Raw genomic sequence first — 22121 nt, forward strand, 5'->3', positions numbered from 1 at the left:
CAGTTGATTTTGGTAATCCTATCATTTGGACTTCTTATGTTTTATTCTTGCTTTTCAGCCTCATAATGGCTTATATAACTTTAAAAAAATTTATATTTAGACATATAGGATGGTAACAAACTATTTCAGCCCACGAATCTGTGCCACCCAATTTACATAGTTTTAACCTACACCTCCAATACGTAGCAAATGGTGGAAGGAAAGTGGAGCTCCCCGGGAAAAACCACACAGACACGGAGAATGTACAGACTCCTTACAAACAGCATGAGATTTAAAACCCAGTCCCAATCGCTGGCGCTGTAAAAGCATTGCGCTAACTACTACGACATCCTCATTGGCAAAACTGGTGCGTCTGTTGAAAAATGGCAACTACAGACTCCTGCACTATACCTGAACTATTGAAGAAATTAAACTTAAATGAATAATCACAAACGCCTGTGAAGTTAAATGTCCCAAACATTATGGTGCCCTGAAATGGATAAAGTACCAGTATGTATGAAAAGTGCTATAGTTTCTACATAATCAAACCAAAATGACTACAAATAACCTTGAATAAAATCTGGAATGTGCACTTTAATTACATGTGAATTGCTTGATTACAAATTTAAAACTGGAGCCCGGGGTAAATAAAGGAAAAACATGTCTTTGTCCCAAACATTATGGAAAGCCCTGTATAAGATAGATAGCCAGCACTTTTTTCCTAGAGCAGAAGTTGCAAACACCAGAGGACATTCAAGTTCCCATTCAGATTTATTATCATTCGATTGTACAACCCGACAAAACAGTGTTATCTGGTCCTCGGTGCAAAAACATGCAGGCACTCAACTGGACATAACATACACACCGACAAACAATACATATCCGGGTCAAATATACATAATGTAAAATTAAATAATTAAGTATTGTTTAGTTAATATTTGTTTGGGATTGTTATTGTGAGCAGTTCCTTTGGTTGTTCAGCATTCTCATTACCCGTGGGGATAAAGCTGTTTCTCAGCATGGTGGTGCTGGCTCTGATACTCTTTTTACCAATGGTAGTAGCTAAAAGATGCTATGTGAAGGATGGTAGGGGTCCACAACGATTTTACGCACCCTCTTCTGGCAACAATCCCAGTAGATAATGTCGATGGGGGGAGGGATACCCCATTGACCTTCTCTCCCACTCGTGTTCCATGGATTGATCTCGGATCCAATTCTCTACAACAACTGTACCTATGATGCAGCAGGCCAGGACATTCTCAATAGAGCTCCTGTAGAAAGTTGATGTGATGGTGGTCAGTAGCCTTGCCTGCTTCAGACTTCTCTAGAAGTGTTGTTGCTGTTGTGCCTTCCTGACAATTGAAGATATGTTGTGTGTCTTGGATATGTCACATATTAAGTGGACTCCAAGGAACTTGGTGCTCTCAACTCTCCCCACTACAGAGTTATTGATGTGTAGTGGAGGGTGGTCATTCCTGGTCCACTATCATCTCCTTAGTCTTGTCCATATTGAGACTCAAGTTGTTATTCTTGAACCGTATCATGAGATTTTCCACCTCTTTTAGTACAACTCATTGTTGTTGCTGATTAGGCCAACTACTGTTGTGTCATCTTCAAACTTAATGACTCTGTTGGAGATAGATCTGGTGATACATCTGTGGGCCAGTAGTGTAAACAGGAACGGGCTGAGCACACAACGTCATTGCTCAACATGATGGTGCTCACTGTTCTGCTGGTGACCCGGACAAACTGTATTCTTTTTGTTAGGAAATCGACATTCAAGGAGAGGGGTGTTAAGTCTCAGCAAGGACACCTTCTCCACCAGCGTCTGGGAATGATTGTATTAAATGCTGAGCTGAAGTCAGTGAGGTGTCGTTCTCCAGGTGGGTCAGGACAGAGTGGAGGGACAAGGCTATAGTATCAATAATGGAATGGTTTCTTCTATAGGCAAATTGAATGGGTCCAGTGTCCCTTGGAGGTGTGCTTTGATGTGTTCCAACAGCAGATGGTCGAAGCACTTCATAATGCTGGAGGTCAGTGCAAAGTGGCAGTAGTCATTGAAGTCTGTGACTGTTGCCATTACATCTGTACAAAGTAAAGGGAGGAAGGATTGGGGAGACATGAGGGGTAAGTTTTACTGTGGATGCTTAGAATGCATTGCCAGGGCATGTTGGAGACTGAACAGTAGGAGCATTTAAGAGATATGGATGAAAGAAAAAGTAGACGTTTGAGGTAGGAAAGGTTTAGTTTTCTTTTAGGTGCATAGGTGAGCACAACATCCTGGAGTGAAGGCCTGTAATGTGCTATAATTTTCTATGTCTCTTTTAAAAAAATTTTAAAAATAACTGAGTTTTGATTTATTCACCATTAAGATTTGAAACATGAATTTGCAGGGAATAAAAAGATACGTATCATGTGCAAGCAGCAGAATTTTAATGTGGTCTGCGCTGAACAGCATACCACCATGGGCCTAAGAACTGTTTCTGTGCTGTACTGCATGTTGTAGCAAGTTATGTGTGCCCATTGAATTTGGTTATTTAGTCTTGCAGATTTGATGCCCAAGGTGAAGGTGGAACAAGTTGAAACAATAGAAGGGTGTAACCACGAGGTAAAGTGCTTTAAATAATTGTTTTCTTTAACATTCTGAACTTTATGGTGAAATGTACCATATAAAATTGTGAAATCCCTGTGAATTGTCCATGTGGTTCCTTACGCATCTAATTAAAGATCAATTGCTCAATTCATTTTTGTGTTTTACTGCTCAGTTACATCTGATGCACAGACATCTTTTTCCAAAGTTATATTCTTAATACTATTATCTTCATAGATGAATCACATTGCCTTAAATTATGGGAGAATTTGAATTAGTTTGCTCCTTTATTTTCTATCCTTGTCAATAATGCAGGAAAGAGTAACTGCAGACATTTTTAAATGATGCAAGCATGAATAATAAATCAGTAGATTGAGTTTATTCTGAATTTACTTCATGAAAAAAGATGCACTAAAAAAGCAGTGCAGTGTTGGTGTGGGAAAGAATGAGGAGGGAATTCATGGGATTTTTACAGTGTCAGGAACAGTTCAGGTAAATTGAGCAATTTTTGAAGGTGATTGTAATTATTGATGCATGATAACAGATCATTTAGCATTTGTTCATTATGCAGGTGAGCAGAAATTGTAAGGTGTAAAATTTCCCAGCACATAACCAGGGAAGTAGTTTAGAATGGTGCTGTGATGGTAACTGCTTATCAGATATTATGCCTTTGTAAGTTTTGGACATAATGTGTTTCTATTACTCTAGTAGTATCTTGGGTTGTGTTAACTTTATGAATGATGTTCCAGATCAGACAAGGCTTTTACATTCTGAATCATTTTGTTTTTTAATCAGGTGTCCTACTTTTTATTTCTTACATGTAGACTTTGAAGTAGACTTAAATCATCCATATTCTAAAGTAGAATTATTGTAATAACTTCCAGGTGGCCATTCCATTGCATGATGAATATCAGCAGCTGAAACCTCGTGTCGGAAAAGCAGCAAAGGTACTGTCCACCTGAACTAACTAGATGGTTAAGCTTTTGTTCTTCTTGCATCCTGCCAATGAAGATGAATTTTTTTGTGGGGGCTGTCAAAAAACACTTGTAACTAAGACTGGACTAATTTTTGTACAGTACAAGGCAACAACTACTGTTGTAAAATATTGAGAGATTACTTAGGAGAAAACTTGGTATCTACATTTAGGTGATAGTTTTAAATAGCTCACAGCCCTTGGGCATTGGTGATGTCATTTTCAGTCTGAGTTCCTGTCTTCCATGCTGTCCTTATTGTGAATCTTTCACGTGCTTAGATTTATCCCTGCCTTCTCAGGGGTTTTATTTTTCACTAAGACCGTGTCATATGGCGAGCTCTCCACTGGCCATCGTGACAGAGGTGAACCAAAGAAGAGGTACAAGGACTGCTTAAAGAAATCTCTTGGTGCCTGCCACATTGACCACCAGGCTGATATCGCCTCAAACCATGTATCTTGGCGCCTCACAGTTCGGCGGGCAGCAACCTCCTTTGAAGAAGACCGCAGAGCCCACCTCACTGACAAAAGACAAAGGATGAAAAACCCAACATCCAACCCCAACCAACCAATTTTCCCCTGCAACCGCTGAAACCGTGTCTGCCTGTCCCGCATCGGACTTGTTAGCCACAAACGAGCCTGCAGCTGATGTGGACATTTACCCCTCCATAAATCTTTGTCTGCGAAGCCAAGCCAAAGAAAGAAAAAAACAGTACTTAGTACTGGCCACAGGATGGTGCTATGCCAGTACATTTCCTCAGCATAAGTCATTTTTATATAAACCAATCAGTTATATTATTGAACAGCTGTGGAGTCAGTTCTCATTCCCTTGATATCTTGGACAATATGTTTTCAGGAGAACTTGGCCTGATTTCCATTGCTATGACCAAGTTTAATGCAGCATTCTGTCGTCAGCAGCTGCCATTTCATCAGATCAACAGGAAACCCACTTTTAGCTGCCACTGTTAGTTTTGTTGGATTGTGTCACATGCTGATATATAAAAATAAGGAACAAATATATTGCTTTTAAATTAGTTACATGTGCTCTGCTGTGTTTAGCCCAATCCTTCGCACATTTGCTTTTGAATGGTTCAGTAGTTTTGGCAATTGAGGTGTATGAAGAAATATATAAAAATTTGTGAACCTTTTATTAATGATTTTCTCTGCACGTTATTCATCACTACATTTTCATTTTTTCCAGCATTTTTCCTATCCACATACCTGTCCAAGTGGCTTTTAAACGTTGTAATTTTACATGTCTACTACTTCCTTTGGCAGCTTGTTTAATCTCCTCCCATTTAAATCCTCCTGTCTCACCTTAGTTTTAGGCTACCTACTTTAGACTGTGACAATCTAGATCCCTCGTGATTTTATAAACCTTTATCAGGTCACCCCTCAGCCTCCTTTGTTCCGGAGAAAACTGTTCCAGCCTGTTCAATCTCTCCTCGTAACTCAAGCCTTGCAGTCCTGGCAACATTCCTGTATATATTTTCTGCACCCACTTTAGCTTAATCATATCCTTCCTCTGGTATGGTGTCCAGAACTGAACATGAAACACTCAAGTGCTGTCAGAGTTAGGTCTTACACAGTTGTAACATGACCACCCAACTCTTGTTATTAATGCCATGACCAATGAGGGACATGCACTGTAGGTCCTCTTCATTTTCCTGTCTGTATATTGCCACTTTCAGGGAACTATTTTCTTACACCCTGTTGTATAACATTCTCCATACCCTGCCAATCACTGTGTATATCCTGCCATTTTTAATGTAAGTACTTTATTGTCGTTGCAAAAGAAAGCACAATGAAATTAAAAAATGCTACCCGGAGTACTCATGAATACAACATACAAGAGCATATAAAAAAAAAACTAAAAACAAGAACAAAAAAATAGTAGCATAAAAACAATACAAAAATACAGTAATTGGTGGAGTTTAATTTTCAGAATGTTCTGGTTTAGAAACCGTTCTTGAGTCTGTTCATCTGTGATTTAATTGACCACTTGTCGTGGGCCGAGCGACCGTGTGAGCAAACGGGCTGAATCGCCGCAACACATGGCCGGTTCAAGATAGCGCAGGCTCCCCTTCACTGCTAAGAAGGAGCCTGCGCCTAGTGCCACATGCGTATCGGCCAGGCGGATGGAGAGTGACACCGCGATGCGATGATGCAAGTCGGGGGGAATGTCACTGGAAATGGGTGGGCCAGCGAGCACAGTCGGGGAATTCAAACTGGTAAAGCCAGTCTTTGTTTTACACTCACCTTTTTAGATGTCTCTTTATTTGGTAGCTCTGCCGCAGCAGATGATACAGTTGTAACCCCGACTATTCCAATGTTTTGGAACCAGCATCGATAACAAGAAAATATATCAATGGGCAGAATCCACAGTCGTAGTGCCTGCGACCAACGCGGTGGGTGTACATCTCCTGCCTTTCAGGGTTGCAGCTGGCTGAGTCCCAGTTCCACATCAGAGAATCGTTTTATAGGACACCAAGTTCTGGCATGTTGTCAGTGTCCTGGACGCCACCACATCTGCCAAAATAAGCTCCTTCATAGAAAACCACCAATAGTGCACAAGAACAAGCAGTTCTGACATTTCCTCCTGGACACCCTAGAGTTCAGCTGGCATGAGTGTGCCATCAGAATCCTCAACATGTGGGGCCTGGGTGACAGAAACCCCACTGAGCTAATTCATGAGATGGTAGCCCTGGCAGATGGGCATACAGACTGTTTCCTGCTCGAGGCCCTATTCCTCTCGAAACTACCAAATGCACGTATCCTCAGCAGTTTTGGAGATGGATTTCAGTGTCCCACACTGAAGTGTCAGTTTATGAAGTAGACAAAGATGATGTGGTCAAACAATATTCGTGGCTTTTATTAGCAGAAACTCATGGTACAATAATGAAAGACAATTGATGCATATACAATTATATCCAAGGGGAGTGTCCTTAACAGTAGAGATAATGCACAGCCAATGTTAGTACAGCAAGGCTCGCCAGAGGGGAGACAGGCAGCTTGGCAGACATTCACCACACACACCTCATAGCCAAGGAAGCAGACAGGCTTTTCTGCACTCCACAGCAGAGTTCCCACCATATGCAACCAGTCTACGCAATTGGCACTGCCACCCCATCCATCCCACCGGAGTCACCAATGGGACCTGCGGCTCAGCGGCAACGTGAAGGGCACATGGAGCAGAACAACGAGAACTGTTTCTACCACCACCGATGGGGCAAGAATGCCCGGTGGTGCACCCCCCCCCCCCCCCCATGCTCGTACCTCACTGCCAGAACCAACATGGCAACGGGAAACGGGCACAGGCTGGCTGCCGATAGTGGCCTCGGTGGTTGGGACATAAAAAGGCCTACTCTACCTCAGAAATTAGAGAACCAAGAGGAATTTCCTTGAAGACATGGAGACAGGCACGGAGATTAGCTTTATCCTGCCCATGCACTTTTAGGCGAGAAATAACAGCAAGGGTTTTCCCCTCCAAGTGGCAATGGATCCTCCATTCCCAGCTATAGCACCCGCCTGGTCACCATCCACGTCACAGATGCTTTTTTTCAGTGGGGAGTGCACCATCACGACTGTGGGACAGGCACTTCTCGGAGCAGATTTCCTCCGGGCTCATAAACTGCTGGTGGACATGACAAGATGCCGGTTAGTAAATGCCACAATTTTCCAGTCTTTCCCCCTCACCCTACGGAGACACTCTTTCCTGCCACTGGGAATCCACGCCCTGGACCAAGACAAGTATGCCTCCCTACTGGCCAAATACCCGGCTCAATTGGCACCGAACTTCCACGACTCCAACATGCCACATGGTGTGGAGCACTACTTAAAGACTGCTGGTCTCCCGGTGTACGCATGAGCCCGGCATCACCTGCCAGACAAGCTCCAACAAGCCAAGGCCGAGTTTGCCACCATGAAGGAGTTTGGGATCATCCGTCTTCCAACAGCCCGTGGGCCTCCCAGCTCCACATGGTACAGAAGAGCTCCAGCGGTTAGCGTCCGTGCAGTGACTCCTGACGTCTAAGTGAGGTGATGGTCCCGGACAGGTACTCCATCCCACATGTTCAGGATTTTGCCATGAGAATACAGGGCTGCAGGGCATTCTCCAAGGTGGACCTTATGAAGGGGTACCACTAAATCCCAGTACACCCCAGCGATGTCCAAAAGATGACCATCATCACAAATTTTCGCCTCTTTGAATTCCTAAGAATGCCTTTCGGACTCAAGAAGGTGGCCCAGACATTCCAGCAGCTAATGGACATGGTCAGCAGGAACGTCATCTTCATTTTTGTTTATCTAGATGACATCCTCATCGCCAACCTAGACACCAGCACCCATGGGGATGTACCTCATCTGTCTGTTCGACAGATTGCAGCAGTTCAGGCTCACAGTGAACTCAGCCAAGTGCCAGTTTGGCCTGCAAACTATAGACTTCCAGGGGCACCACATCACCCCAGAGGGTGCCACGCTGCTGCTACCCGACAAGGTGGAGGCCAAACAGAACTTCTCCAGGCTGAACATAACCAAAAGGCTACAGGAGTTCTACCACCGTTTCCTCCCAGGAGCGGCCACTCTCATGCAGCCCCTGTTCGGCATCATCAAACTCAGTGATAAGATGCTGCAGTGGACGCCAGAGCCCACGGAGGCTTTCCACGCCATCAAGGCAGCACTGGCAAAGGCCACAGCAATGGCACACCCGGATCCTTCCTCCCCCCAGCTATCATCAGACGCTTCAGACAGAGCAGTGGGCGCGGTGCTAGAGCAATAGGTTGACGAACACTGGTGACTCCTCACCACCTTCAGTAAGCACCTCCAAACACTAGAGCTCAAATACAGCACGTTTGACTGTAAATTGCTGGGCTTGTACCTGGCGATATGGCACTTTCGCTACGTGCTAGAGGGGAAATTGTTCACCATCAACACAGACCACAAACCATTGACCTAAGCGTTCGGCCAGGTCTTGGACCCATGGTCGGCAAAACAACAATGACATCTCTGCTACGTATCGGAATTCATGGACATCCGCAATGTCGCCGGCAAAGCCAACATAGTAGCCGACGTGCTATCCAGGCCCATGGTCGCTGAAACCTTGGGAGGGCTCAATATCGCCCAGATCACAAAGGACCAGAGGGAGAATGCAGACGTCCAAGCATACTGGATGGCCATCACAAGCCTGAAGGTCAGAGATATCTACCCCTCACCTGGAGAACCGACCCTGCTGTGTGACATCTCCACTGGATCCCCAAGGCTGATCCTACCCGTGTCCTGGCGACAGCAGGTTTTTGACCAGATACATGGTTTATTGCATCCCTCCATAAGGTCCATGGTCCACCTGCTCTCGGACAAGTTTGTGTGGCCTGGGCTCTGCCGAGACATTACCCTGTGGGCTCGAACCTGCTTACAGTTCCTGCACACCAAGGTGCACTGATGCACCAAAGCCCCCCCTACAGACTTTAGAGCCGGCACAATGCAGGTTCGATCATGTCTACGTTGACATCGTCAGCTCCTTCCCAGTGAACCAGGGTATGAGGTACCTGTTCACGACCATCGACAGGTTCACCCGCTGGCCAGAGGCGATACCCATGGCTGCGTGTGACACAGAGATGTGACCCGGGCTTTCCTCATCACCTGGGTCACGCGTTTCAGAGTCCTGACCCACATCACATCGAGGGGAGCAGTTCATCTCCTCCTTCTGGTTCAACCTGGAAAAATTCTGCACCAGCCAGGTCCACCATATGACAGCCTACCATCCCCAAGCAAACGGACTGGTGGAACGGTTCCACTGCCACCTGAAGGCCATGTTGAAAGCCCGGCCGTCTGGGCCGAACTGGATGGATGAGCTCCCATGAGTGCTGCTTGGAATCTGCACGGCACTGAAGGAGGACCTACCAGCATTGTCTGCAGAGATAGTGTACGGTGCACCACTTACCATCCCAGGTGACCTGGATTTCAACATCCCCAACCCGCAGACCAGCACGTTAGAAGTTCTGCACAGGCTTTGAGACCAAGCGGGTGAATGACCCCCCCCCCACCCCCACCACTGGCCAGACACGGCTCGCCACCCAGCCACATTCCAGCAGATCTGCAATCCACAGAGGACAGCAAGAGACCCCCTTCAGTGCCCATACAAAGGCCCCTTCAAGGTACTGCAGAGAGACGGTGGGGTGTTCACATTGGAATCGGTGGCCGACAGGACATATTCACAGTCGACCGCCTCAAAATAGCACACCTGGACTCTGACCTGCTGGCTCCAGACCCCCGGGTCAAGCACAGAGGTGGACCGCGCCCAGAGACTGTAATTCAGACCACTCACAGAGCGGTGGCGATTCTTTTGGGGGGGGGGGGGGGGAGAGATAGTGTAGTGGGCCGAGCAAACAGGCCAAATCGCCGCAACATGTGGCTGGTCCAAGATGGTGCGGGCTCCCCTTCATTTCCGAGAAGAAGTCCATGCCTAGTGCCACGTGCAGGCTAAGGGAACCCTTCACTTTCGTTTAGCGGCCAGTCGGCTGGAAAGTGACACTGCCACACGATGATGCCACTTCTGGAAGTCGGGAGGTATGTCACTGGAAGTGAGCGGGCCAGCAAGCACATGGGGGGAATTCAAACCAGTAAAGCCTGTCTTTTACACTCAAATAAATGATGGCCCAGGTGAATATCCTTAAGGATATTGGCTGCCTTCCCTATACAGCGAGATCAAAATAAATCCTCCAAAGAGGACAAGGAGCATCCAATAATCTGGGCCATTGATAATCCTTATCTAATGCTGTACAGCTGGCAAACTACCAGGAATGCAGTAAGTCAGCATGCTTTGAATAGAGCAGTGATTGAAGGACGCTAAGAACTTCTCCTGAAGACTGATTTTCCAAAGGATTCTCAGGAAATGGAGATGTTGATGTGCCTTCTTGACTAAAACGGTAGTATTAATAGTCCAAGAAAGATCCTCAGCCATATATGTTCCCAAAAACTTGAAAGTCGTGATCCTTTCCACACAGACCCCAATAATATACCATGGAGCTGGGGCCATACTCTTCCTCCTGAAATTCATTTCGTGCTCTTTCATCTTCAAGGAATTCAATACCAGTTTGTTTTCCAAACACCACATTGACAATCTGTGGACTTCGTTCCTATAGGCTGATTCGTCACCCCTTGAAATAAGCCCAACCACACTTGAGTCATCCACAAATTTAATGATGCTTTTAGAGGAATACATGGAGACACAGTCATAGATATAAAGAAAATACAACATTGGGCTCAACATAGCCCTGCAGGGAGCTAGTGCTAAGTGTGAGAGTAGGTGAACAATGAGTGCTTATTTTTACAGTCAGGGAATGATTCGTTAAAAAGTCATTGATCATTAGACAAATAGATCTGAAAAATCCTAAGTCAACAAGTTTGACAACCAGTCTGCCTACAATAACAGAATTAAAAGCAGAACTAAAGTCCTTAAAAAAACAATCTCACATAGCATCCCTGTTCTCAGGGAGTTAATGCTAAGTGAAGAACAGTGGCAATAGACCTATTAACCTTGTAAGCAAACTGGTATGGAATGAAGGTAGGTGGGAGACTGGCTTTAATGTGCTGCCAAACAAGCCTCTCGAAGCACTTCATGACAACTAGTGTTAAAGCAACTGGACGGTAATTGTTGAGGCCCTTGGTAACCTTTTTAAGGAGTGAGATGATTGTAGCAGACTTTCGACAAAGTGGGATGATAGATTTTGATAGGGATCTATTGAAAATCTTCTTGAAGACCTCAGAAAGATGTTCACACATTCCTTCAGCACCCTGCCTGACATATATTGGGGCCAGAGGCTTTCCTTGTATTCACCACTCTAAGCACCAGTATCACCTCATGTTTTTTTTATTTTTTTTTTATTTTTCACACTATGAACCATATTGACCAAAATACACACAAACATTTCCCTCTTGAATATACACAGTGTCATTTTCTCCCCTTTTCCCCCCTCCCTCCTTCCCACCCCCTCCCCTCCCACTAAACGTTCAACATATCTGATATATTAAACCCATTAAACAATGTCATCACACAATGAAAATAAACAAGAAAATTGTGTCATCTACCTTTACACACTAGGTCAGTTCATTTCATCTTCTCATTCTGTCATTTTAGGGGGTGGAGGTCCGCAGTAGGACTTCTCTGTTGTGTTCCATGTACGGTTCCCAAATTTGTTCGAATACTGTGATGTTATTTCTTAAATTATATGTTATTTTTCTCCAATGGAATACATTTATTCATTTCTATGTTCCATTGCTGTATTCTCAGGCTCTCTTCTGATTTACAGGTTGACATTATACATTTTTTTGCTACAGCTAAGGCTGTCATAATAAATCTTTTTTGTGCTCCATCCAAATCGAGGCCAAGTTCTTTACTTCTTATATTACTTAGAAGAAAGATCTCTGGATTTTTTGGTATGTTGCTTTTTGTGATTTTATTTAATACCTGATTTAGATCTTCCCAAAACTTTTCCACTTTCTCACATGCCCAGATTGCATGTACTGTTGTTCCTGTTTCCTTCTTACAGCGAAAACATCTATCTGATACTGTTGGGTCCCATTTATTTAACTTTTGGGGCGTGGTGTATAGCCTGTGTAACCAATTATATTGTATCATGCATAACCTCGTGTTTATTGTGTTTCTCATAGTTCCGGAGCATAGCTTTTCCCATGTTTCATTCTTTTATCTTTATGTTTAGATCTTGTTCCCACTTTTATTTGGGTTTACTGCTTATTTCCTCGTTCTCTTTCTCTTGCAGTTAGATGTACATGTTTGTTATAAATCTTTTAATTATCATTGTATCTGTAATCACATATTCAAAATTTCTTCCTTCTGGTAACCTCAGTTTGCTTCCCAATTTGTCCTTCAAGTAGGTTTTCAGTTGGTGGTATGCAAACATTGTACCATGAGTTATACCATATTTGTCCTTCATTTGATTAAAAGATAATAATTTATTTCCCAAAAAACAATTTTGTATTCTTTTGATCCCTTTTCTCTCCCATTCTCTAAAGGAAAGGTTATCTATTGTGAAAAGGATTAGTTGATTTTTGCGTCAATAATAATTTTGGTAGTTGGTAATTTGTTTCTTTCCTTTCTACGTGAATCTTCTTCCAAATGTTGAGCAGATTGTGCAGTACTGGTGAATTCCTATTTTGCTCCAGCTTTTCATCCCACTTATATAGTATATGTTCAGGTACCTTCTCCCCTATTTTATCGAGCTCTAATCTGGTCCAATCTGGTTTTTCCCTTGTTTGATAAAAATCTGATAGGTATCTTAATTGTGCTGCTCTATAATAATTAAAGTTTGGTAGATGTAAGCCCCCTTGTTTGTACCATTCTGTTAATTTATCTAGCGTTATCCTCTGTTTCCTCCCTATCCATAAGGATTTCCTTATTATTTTCTTTAGTTCCTTGAAAAATTTCTCTGTTAGGTGAATTGGTAATGATTGAAATAGGTATTGTATCCTTGGGAAGATATTCCTCTGAATGTTAATGGTAAATCTTTCCAATGTTCTAAGTCATCTTGAAGTTTCTTCATTAATGGCTGATAATTTAATTTGTATAGATGGCCTAGATTATTATCTAGTTGTATACCTTGGTATCGGATTACTTGTGTTTGCCATTTAAATGGTGATTCTTTCTTAAACTTTGTGAAATCTGCATTATTCATTGGCATCGCTTCACTTTTATTTGTTTTGATCTTGTACCCCGATACTTCTCCATATTCCTTCAATTTCTTATGTAATTCTTTTATTGATAATTCTGGTTCTGTTAAGTATACTATGACGTCATCTGCAAATAGACTGATTTTATATTCCTTCTCTTTTAATTTTATCCCTCTTATTTTATTTTCTGTTCTTATCAGTTCTGCCAAGGGTTCTATAGCTAACGCGAACAGTGAGGGAGATAGTGGACATCCCTGCCTAGTTGACCTGCTTAATTTAAATTGGTTTGATATATATATATATATATATATATATATATATGAATATATATATATATATATGTGAATATATATATAAATGAATATATATATATATATATATATATATATATATATTCATTTACTGTGTCTTACCTCATGTTCATGCATAGTGAGGACATGACCGTTAGGGGTCAGTGAGTGTATTGTGTCCTTCTCTTCCACTTCCACCTCAGATCGAGCGAAGAAACGATTGAGATCCTCGGCCAGCATAGCATCAACAGTCATACCTTTGTTGTTTTTATAATTGGTGAAGTGCTGGATGCCCTGCCACATTTGCCATGGTTCATTATCGTTTTTTTTTTAATTAATTTTTTTATTTTTCACACCATAAATCACATTAGCCATGATATACACTTTTTCACACATATACAGTGACTTTTTCTCCCCCCCCCTCCCTCCTCCCAAGCCACCCCCCCACTCCCCCCTCTCATCCATTTTAGGTATACAATCTAGGTTGCATTAAGCCAGTCAGACAATGTTGTAATTCAACAAAAATACACCAGAAATTCTACTGAGTCCATTCTTTTCTTTCCTTCTCCTTCCATCAACTTAGGTAATGTTTGTTCCCGGTAGGTTTTCGCTATTGTATTTAATGTAAGGCTCCCATACTTTTTCGAATATTTCTATATTATTTCTTAAACTATATGTTATTTTTTTCTAATGGAATACATTTATTCATTTCTATATACCATTGTTGTATTTTCAAATTATCTTCCAATTTCCAGGTTGACATAATACATTTTTTTGCTACGGCTAGGACTATCTTAACAAATCTTTTTTGTGCATCCTCCAAATCAATTCCAAATTCTTTGTTTTTTATGTTACTTAGGAGAAAGATCTCTGGATTCTTTGGTATATTGTTTTCTGTTATTTTATTTAATATCTGATTGAGATCATCCCAAAATTTTTCTACTCTCTCACATGTCCAGATTGCATGAATTGTTGTTACTGTTATTTTATTTAATATCTGATTGAGATTAGGTTCATTATCGTTGAAGTAGTCCTCAATCCTCCTCCTATAGGCCGCTTTAGCATCCCTGATACCTGTCCTCAAGTTGGCTCTAACTTTCAAATGAGCATCATTAAATTCCATCTGCTGTTACTTTGACCACATTCCCAGTTGATTTAGATCCAGTTGTAACGATAGATAAGCTTCATTGTCCACAACACCACTAATTAAGCCACCTGTGTTCTCATCCAAATTGTACTAATTATTTCTCGCATTTATTTTCAAAGTCCTTTAAAATAACTTTTCTTTTTTTTTCTCATGGTTGCTACAATGTTTTTTGTCACATTGCTTGTTTATAATGATGGGGAAAGCAGTTTTCTTTGGCAGCTCCGATAATTTGAAATACGTCATTTAATTTTACACTTATATTTTTGGCTGCCATATCACCAGAAGAGCCTGGACACCACTCAGGCTTTTAACTAATAATTGAATGTGATGAAATTCAAACTTGATCAAATAAGAATTGGTCAGGAGCTTACACTTTGGACTGCAAAAATGCACTGGGTTTGAAATTAATCTCCAAGTTTCCTACTCATTTGCTCATTTCTAAATGCAAAATCTCAGTGCCAAGTGCAGCAGAGTTTAATACAAATATTACATAAGAAAATTGGATAATAAAATATTGGTTTAGATACTTTAGAATGGTCATAATGTAGGTTAGTTCTGACAAGTCCAGAATGATGTGTCAAAAATTCTTCATCCATACCTTGACTACTGTTGGTTCATAATCTTAAATTAACAGATTTAAAAAAAAATAGAATCTCACCATTATTTGCTGCCCCCACCCTTTCCCTTTGCTTCCACCTATCACGGTCTCCCAACTTCACCCCACCTGGTTCCAATTGTCTCGTTCTTCACTGCTCCTTCTTCCACATATTACCCACCGATTCCTCCCCTCCTGTTTCGCACTACCAGTCTGACCTCTTCTATCTCAGCCATGAAGCAGGATTTCATCTGCCCATTTTTTTCAATGCCTGACCTGTTAAGTTCCTCCAGCATCTGCAGTCTCTTGTGCTATTTGCTAGAACATTAGTGAACAATCATTAATTTATTAATAATTTTAAAATAACTTTTACTAATTGACTTTGTGCCAAAAATAAGATCAATTTAAACAGGACCTCCTCCTAGGCCTGCAGAAAGAATAAAGCTGAAAGTCCCCATGGCTATCAGCTGATATGTGGTATGGCTAATTTTTTTTTGGCATACATGTTGCAAGTACATTGTTACCTTAAAGCAAGGGAAAATTTGAAGTGTAATTTGTTTTGTGCTTCAGGTTCAGAGATCTATTGCAGAAGTTTGACAAATTTGGGGATTTCTTTTAGTGAAGTCCATCACAAATAAGGCTGAAAAAAAGAACATGGGAGACGAGCAGGAAAAGGCAATTTTGCTCCTTGTGCCTGCAAGAATAATGGAGGATGAATGTGTGGCTAAAGGGGTGGAGTAAGGGGCAGGGATTTGAGTTCTTGGATCACTCGGACCTTTTTTGGGGGAGGTGGGACCTGTACCGAACAGATGCGTTGCATCTGAATCCCAGAGGGGCCAGGATCCTGGTGGGAGCATTTGCTACGGCTACTAAGGAGGCTTTAAACTAGTATGGTTGGGGGTAGGGGTCCATATAAAGGAGAACAGCAAAGGGGTGGTTTGTCCGCAAATAGAGAAGGCTTGTAGACAAAGTTTGGGTGTGGAAAGACAGGTGACTGAGAAGGAAAATGATTGATGAAGTGATGGAAGGGGGATGAGGGTAATAAATAATAGAGTTGACCATAAAGATAGGAACAAACAGAGGGAAAGATGTGGGAAATCTCTGAAATGCATTTACTTTAATGCATTGTATTGTAAGGAAGGTGGATGAGCTGAAGGTGTGGATAGACACTTGGCTGTATGACATGGTGGCGATTAGTGATACGTGGTTACAGGAGGGTTGAGACTGACAGCTAAATGTTCTGGGATTTCACTGTTTTAGGTGTGGAAGAATTGGAGGGGTAAGTGGGGGTGGAGTGGCTTTGCTTGTCAGAGAAAATATTACAGCAGTGATGATGCGAGCTAGAATGGTGAGCTTGTCAAGGGAGACGGTATGGGTGAAATTAAAAAATTGGAAAAGAAGGGGTGTATTATAGACCACCTAGTGGGGAGCGAGAAATAGAGGAGCAAATGTGTAAGAAAATAACAGAGATTTGTAATAAACACAGGGTTGTGCTAGTGGGGGATTTTAATTTTCCTAATATAGACTGGGAAACACATTCTGTGAACGGGCTGGATGGATTAGAATTTGTAAAATATGTGCAGGATAGTTTTTGCAGCAAAATGTTGAGGTAACCACGAGAGAAGGGGCAGTGTTGGATCTATTGTTAGGGAATGAGATAGGGCAAGTGAATGAGGTGTGTGTTGGGGAGCACTTCAGATCCAGTGATCATGGTACCATTAGCTTTAATATAATTATGGAAATGGATAGGAGTGGGGGAAAGCCAGATTTGAAGAAATGAGAAGGGATTTGCAAGGAGTGGTTTGGGCTGATTTGTTTTAAGCAGAGCCAAAAGTTCGAGAGAGCCATGGTTTTCAAGGGAGATTCAAAAGTTGGTTTGAATTAAAAGGGAGGCCTACATTAAATATAAGAAACAAGGTATAAATGAGATGCTTGGAAAATACATGGATTGCAAAAGGAAGCTTAAGAAAGAAATCAGGAAAGTGAAAAGAAGGTACGAGGTGGCTATAGTGAACAGAGTGAAAGTAAATCCAAAGGATTTTTACAAATATGTAAATATCAAAAGGAGAGTGAAGGATAAAATTGGTCCCTTAGAGAATCAGAGCGGACAACTGTGTGCAGAGCTGAATGAGATGGGGGAGATATTGAACGAGTTCTTATCTTCGGTATTCACTAGGGAAAAGGATATGGAATCGTGTAGGATAAGAGAAGCATAAGGAGTGATTATGGAAAATGTAGGGATTAGGAAAGAGGGGATGTTAGAACTTTTGAGGCATATAAAGGGGGATAAGACTTCAGGTCCAGACGGGATTTTCCCCAGGACCTTGAGGGAAGTCAGGGAGGAAATAGTGGAGGTTCTGTCAGTGATTTTTCAAAAGTTACTAGAGGGGGGCATGGTGCCGCAGGATTGGTATATCGCAAATGTGGTTCCTCAGTTTAAAAAGGGCTCCAGCTGTAGGCCCAGCAATTATAGGCCAGTCAGTTTGACGTAGGTGGTCGGTAAACTAATGGAAAGTATTCTTAGAGATAACATGTATAAGTATCTAGAGAGGCAAGGACTGATCAGGGACACCCAACATGGGTTTGTGAGGGGAAGGTCATGTTTGACAAATCGTTGAATTTTTTTAGGAGGTGACTAGGAAGGTTGATGAGGGTAGAGCAGTACTCTATATAGATTTCAGTAAGGCCTTTGATAAGGTTCCACTTGGAAGGTTGGTAAGGAAGGCTCAGGTGTGAGGTATTAATGTTGAGGTAGTCAGATGGGTTCAACGGTGGGTAGAAGATAGATGCCAGAGAGTCATGGTGGATAACTGTCTGTCAGGATGGAGGCCAGTGACGAGCGGTGTGCTTCAAGGATCGGTCTTGGGTCCCTTGTTGTTTGTCATTTACATTAGTGATTTGGATGATGGAATGGTAAATATGCGGACAATACAAAAATTGGGGGAGTTGTGGATAGTGAAGATGGTTTTCAGACTCTGCAGAAATATTTGGACTGCTTAGAAGAGTGGGCTGAAAGATGGCAGATGGAGTTTAATGTAGATAAGTGTGGAGTGCTTCATTTTGGGAAGAATAATCAAAACAGGACATATGCAGTGAAGGGGAGGGGATTGAGGAATGTAGAGGAACAGAGAGATCTTGGAATAATGGTTCATCGTTCTTTGAAAGTGGAATTTCATGTGGATAGGATGGTAAAGAAGGCTTTTGGTATGCTGGTCTTTATTAATCAAAGCATAGAATATAGGAATTGGGAAGTGGTGTTGAGACTATTCAAGGCATTGGTGAGGCCAAATTTGGAATACTGTGTGCAGTTCTAGTTCCCAATACTGTATGCAGTTCTAGTTCCCAAATTATAGGAAGGATATCAATAAGGTATAGAAGATGCAGAGAAGATTAACTAAAATGTTGCCTTGATTTCAGTATCTAGAATACAAAGAAAGATTGATTAGAGTGGGTCTTTATTCATTGGAGCATAGAAGATTGAGGGGGGGTATTTGATAGCGGTATTTAAAATTATGAGGGGGATTGATAGAGTAGATGTGAATAGGCTCTTCCCCTTGAGGGTAGGTGAGATTGGAATGAGGGGTCATGAGTTAGGGTTAGGGGGCAAAAGTTTAGAAGTAACATGAGAGGGAACCTCTTCACTCAGAGAGCGGTGGCTGAGTGGAATGACCTTCCAGAAGAGGTTGTAGCAAGGCCAATTTTGTCATTTAAGAAAAAGTTGGATAGGTGCATGGATGAGAGGGGATTGGAGGATTATGGGCAGGGTGTAGGTAAGTGGGACTAGAGAAGATCACTTAAATCAGTACGGACTAGAGGGGCCAAGATAGCCTGTTTCCATGCTGTAATTGTTATATTGTTATATGGTTGTATGTTATATGTGTTCTTCCTTAAATATGCACAGTACACTTGGAAAGAGAATTCCAAACCTTCATCATATCTTGGAGAAGTTAATTATTCTTATCTCTGATTTTACTGGCCAGCCATTCAATGTTTACTTTCTGTCACTCTATCAATTAGCTAGACAGCTTGTACTAGAAATCTTACTTGAAATGTATGCAAAATCAGCCAGTGATCATTATTCTTTTTTTTCCAATTACAGGAATACCCTTTTATCCTGGATGCTTTTCAGAGAGAGGCCATTGCTTGTCTTGACAACAATCAATCTGTATTGGTGTCTGCACATACATCAGCTGGCAAAACAGTTTGTGCTGAGTAAGTAGTCATCAATTGTCTGAATCTTGGTGCTGGTCAAATGAGAAATTATTTTCATGCATTTTCCTTTCAGTAAATGTGTAAGAACTGTGTGGGGATGTTTTAATACCCTTATGTTAAAATCTCTTTTCTTTTAAACGACGTCTGAACTAAAAGTATACATCCTGAAGTTACCAGGATTGATGGGCACCCTCTTAAAATTAAGAAATGTAGTTGGATCACTAGCCTTTGCAATCAGTTTATTTCAGGTTTCTAATATTAATTTTTTTTTCTATATTTGTTGGCTTTATTTCTTTTAATGCAGTTAGTATGAAATAAAGCAGGAACTCCTATTTACATGCCTTAAAAATAACATTGGATAGAAATATTCTTATCCTGTAGGTATGCAATAGCCCTTGCTTTACGTGAGAAGCAAAGAGTTATCTTTACCAGTCCCATCAAAGCATTGAGCAATCAGAAGTATCGTGAAATGTATGAGGAGTTCCAGGATGTGGGATTAATGACTGGTGATGTCACTATCAATCCAACAGCTTCCTGCTTAGTTATGACAACTGAGGTAAAGTTTTTCTATATATTGATATTTATCCATGTTCCCTTGACACTTGCTTTAGAAACATAATGGTCAGAATTTGAGAATAGTAAAAATTATTCATTATGTTTATATCTATCTGAAAGTTTTTAGCAAATTTTTGAATAATCATCTCAGTTAATTAAACAGCTCTTAAGCAGCACACTCTTCATTGTGGAAATGGGACATTCACGAACAAAAATATCAAAAAAGAGAAAAATAGAAATGCTAAAAAAAACAGCAGTTAATGATTCAGGTTGAAAGGCCTTTCTCTGTGCTGATAGAGGGAGGAATGTTTCAAGGTGCAGAGATGGTGAAGGAAGAGATGGATAGGTAAAGGGAATATCTGTAAGTGGGCAAGGCCTCTGCTGGATAAAGGATGAGTTGTCAAGTCTAGTGGGTTTATGGGGACAATTAGAAGTTGTTAACAAAGACAGTAAATGTGGTCACACACCCCAGCAGTTAAAATGTTCTTAAACAGTTTTTCAGTTTAATGTATCTTAAGGCTGGCTTTATATTTTTGGGCAGATTTTAAGAAGTATGCTGTATAGAGGATCAGAGGTTATGAGAGAAGTAGCCTGGGTTATCTTTGATGAAATCCATTATATGAGAGATGCCGGTAAGTAAACATTTGATAGTACTTTTCCTATGCTATATACATGTATATCCTCTGCATCTCTGTATGGTGCTTGCAATAACTAGATACAAATGCCAACAAGACAATAAAATTGAAAAAGTTCCATCTTGAGCTGTACTTAGACATTTTTGTAGTGTTTTTAATAAAAGAAACAAAAATGTGTGGTGGCTTGAGATTGCGTGTTGTGTGGATTGGTGAACTGACCACCAGGTGGTGCTAATTTTAAATTTTCGTATTTTTACCTACTGTATATACTTGCGAAATCACAAAATTTTTTGGACTAAATTTTTGGGTCATATTTGGGGGAGGTCAACTTTTACACGGGTCGTACATTTGACCGCGGTAAGTACCTGCGTTCTTCAAGGCATCAGGTGCTTGAATGGCCAGGGCCAGTTGGTGAGTCTGTGTTCGGGACATTGGGAACTTGGATGGATGGGAGGTGGTTGGGAGCTCCAGTGAGTGAGTGGCTAGGGTGAGGATTGTGGTCGAGGCATTGGGAACTTGGATGGTTGGGTGGCCGGGGCTTCAGGAGCTCTGGTGGGGGGCAGCTGGGGCAGGGATTTGTAGTGTCTGGAACTTTGGTGGTCGGCTGGGATGAGGATCCTCTGTTGGGAAGTCGGGAGCTTAGGTGGGTAGGTGGTCATAGCGTCAGGAGCTCGGATGGGTGGATGGTCGGGGCCTAAAAAAAAGAAGGGTTAACTATAACACAGTTCATATGAAAACACACGATTTTTGAATCAAAAAAGGGTTTGGGGTTGACTATTACACAGTATTGATAATTACACAAATATATACATTATTTATTTTCCATGATTTTTATTTGCTGGTTGCTTGAATTCTGGATAATGGACATTTTACTGCTTATCTGCTGAGGGTGATATGAAAGTAACAGGAAAAAATGAAATGGTTTAAAAATATGGTATTGCAGTGTAGCTGACTTTGTCTGGTTCTTAAGTGGAAATTTCTGGACTGATGCGATATTTTCCAATGGTGAATGTTCTCATTGTGACTACATGAAACCAAGAAGAATTTAATAGTTTTCATGGAAAACTAAAGTTTATTTTACTGTATTTTACTTTCAGAACGAGGTGTTGTATGGGAGGAAACAATTATTCTTCTCCCAGACAATGTTCATTATGTATTCCTTTCTGCAACTATACCCAATGCACGCCAATTTGCTGAATGGATTTGCCATCTGCACAAACAGGTAATTAAGTATAATTTTATATTCTTTGATTTTAAAAAATGCAAAATTCCTTCATTGTATTGTAAAGGTTATATTGTTGAAATACTGTCATATGGAGGCCCCATTTGGAAAGGCGTATTAGATGGTTATCTCTTTGTGTCTCAGAATTTGTTGGAAGGGAAGAGACTGACAGTAAAGAGAATACATGCTGCATCTTGGGCTGTGAAATCTGGAGTAATGGAACATTAGTGTTTGACCATGGG

The 22121-nt window shown here is 41.5% G+C and overlaps 1 protein-coding gene across 4 annotated transcripts in view; it reads left to right on the forward strand.

Annotated features, from left to right (window-relative positions):
- Window positions 1–22121, forward strand: part of mtrex (Mtr4 exosome RNA helicase) — a 159368-nt gene that overhangs the window by 21101 nt on the left and 116146 nt on the right. For 3 of the 4 annotated variants that reach the window (XM_069924359.1, XM_069924362.1, XM_069924360.1), the window contains exons 3-8: window positions 2521–2587; window positions 3454–3516; window positions 19355–19467; window positions 19849–20023; window positions 20564–20654; window positions 21755–21879. In XM_069924359.1, the coding sequence (XP_069780460.1) occupies window positions 2521–2587; window positions 3454–3516; window positions 19355–19467; window positions 19849–20023; window positions 20564–20654; window positions 21755–21879 (634 nt within the window). Of the gene's footprint in view, window positions 1–1986; window positions 2013–2520; window positions 2588–3453; window positions 3517–19354; window positions 19468–19848; window positions 20024–20563; window positions 20655–21754; window positions 21880–22121 lie in introns of those variants that run through there. The other variant, XM_069924361.1, reaches the window with a different exon arrangement.

Source organism: Narcine bancroftii, chromosome 3, assembly GCF_036971445.1.
Source record: "Narcine bancroftii isolate sNarBan1 chromosome 3, sNarBan1.hap1, whole genome shotgun sequence".
In the NCBI taxonomy this organism is placed as follows: domain Eukaryota; kingdom Metazoa; phylum Chordata; class Chondrichthyes; order Torpediniformes; family Narcinidae; genus Narcine; species Narcine bancroftii.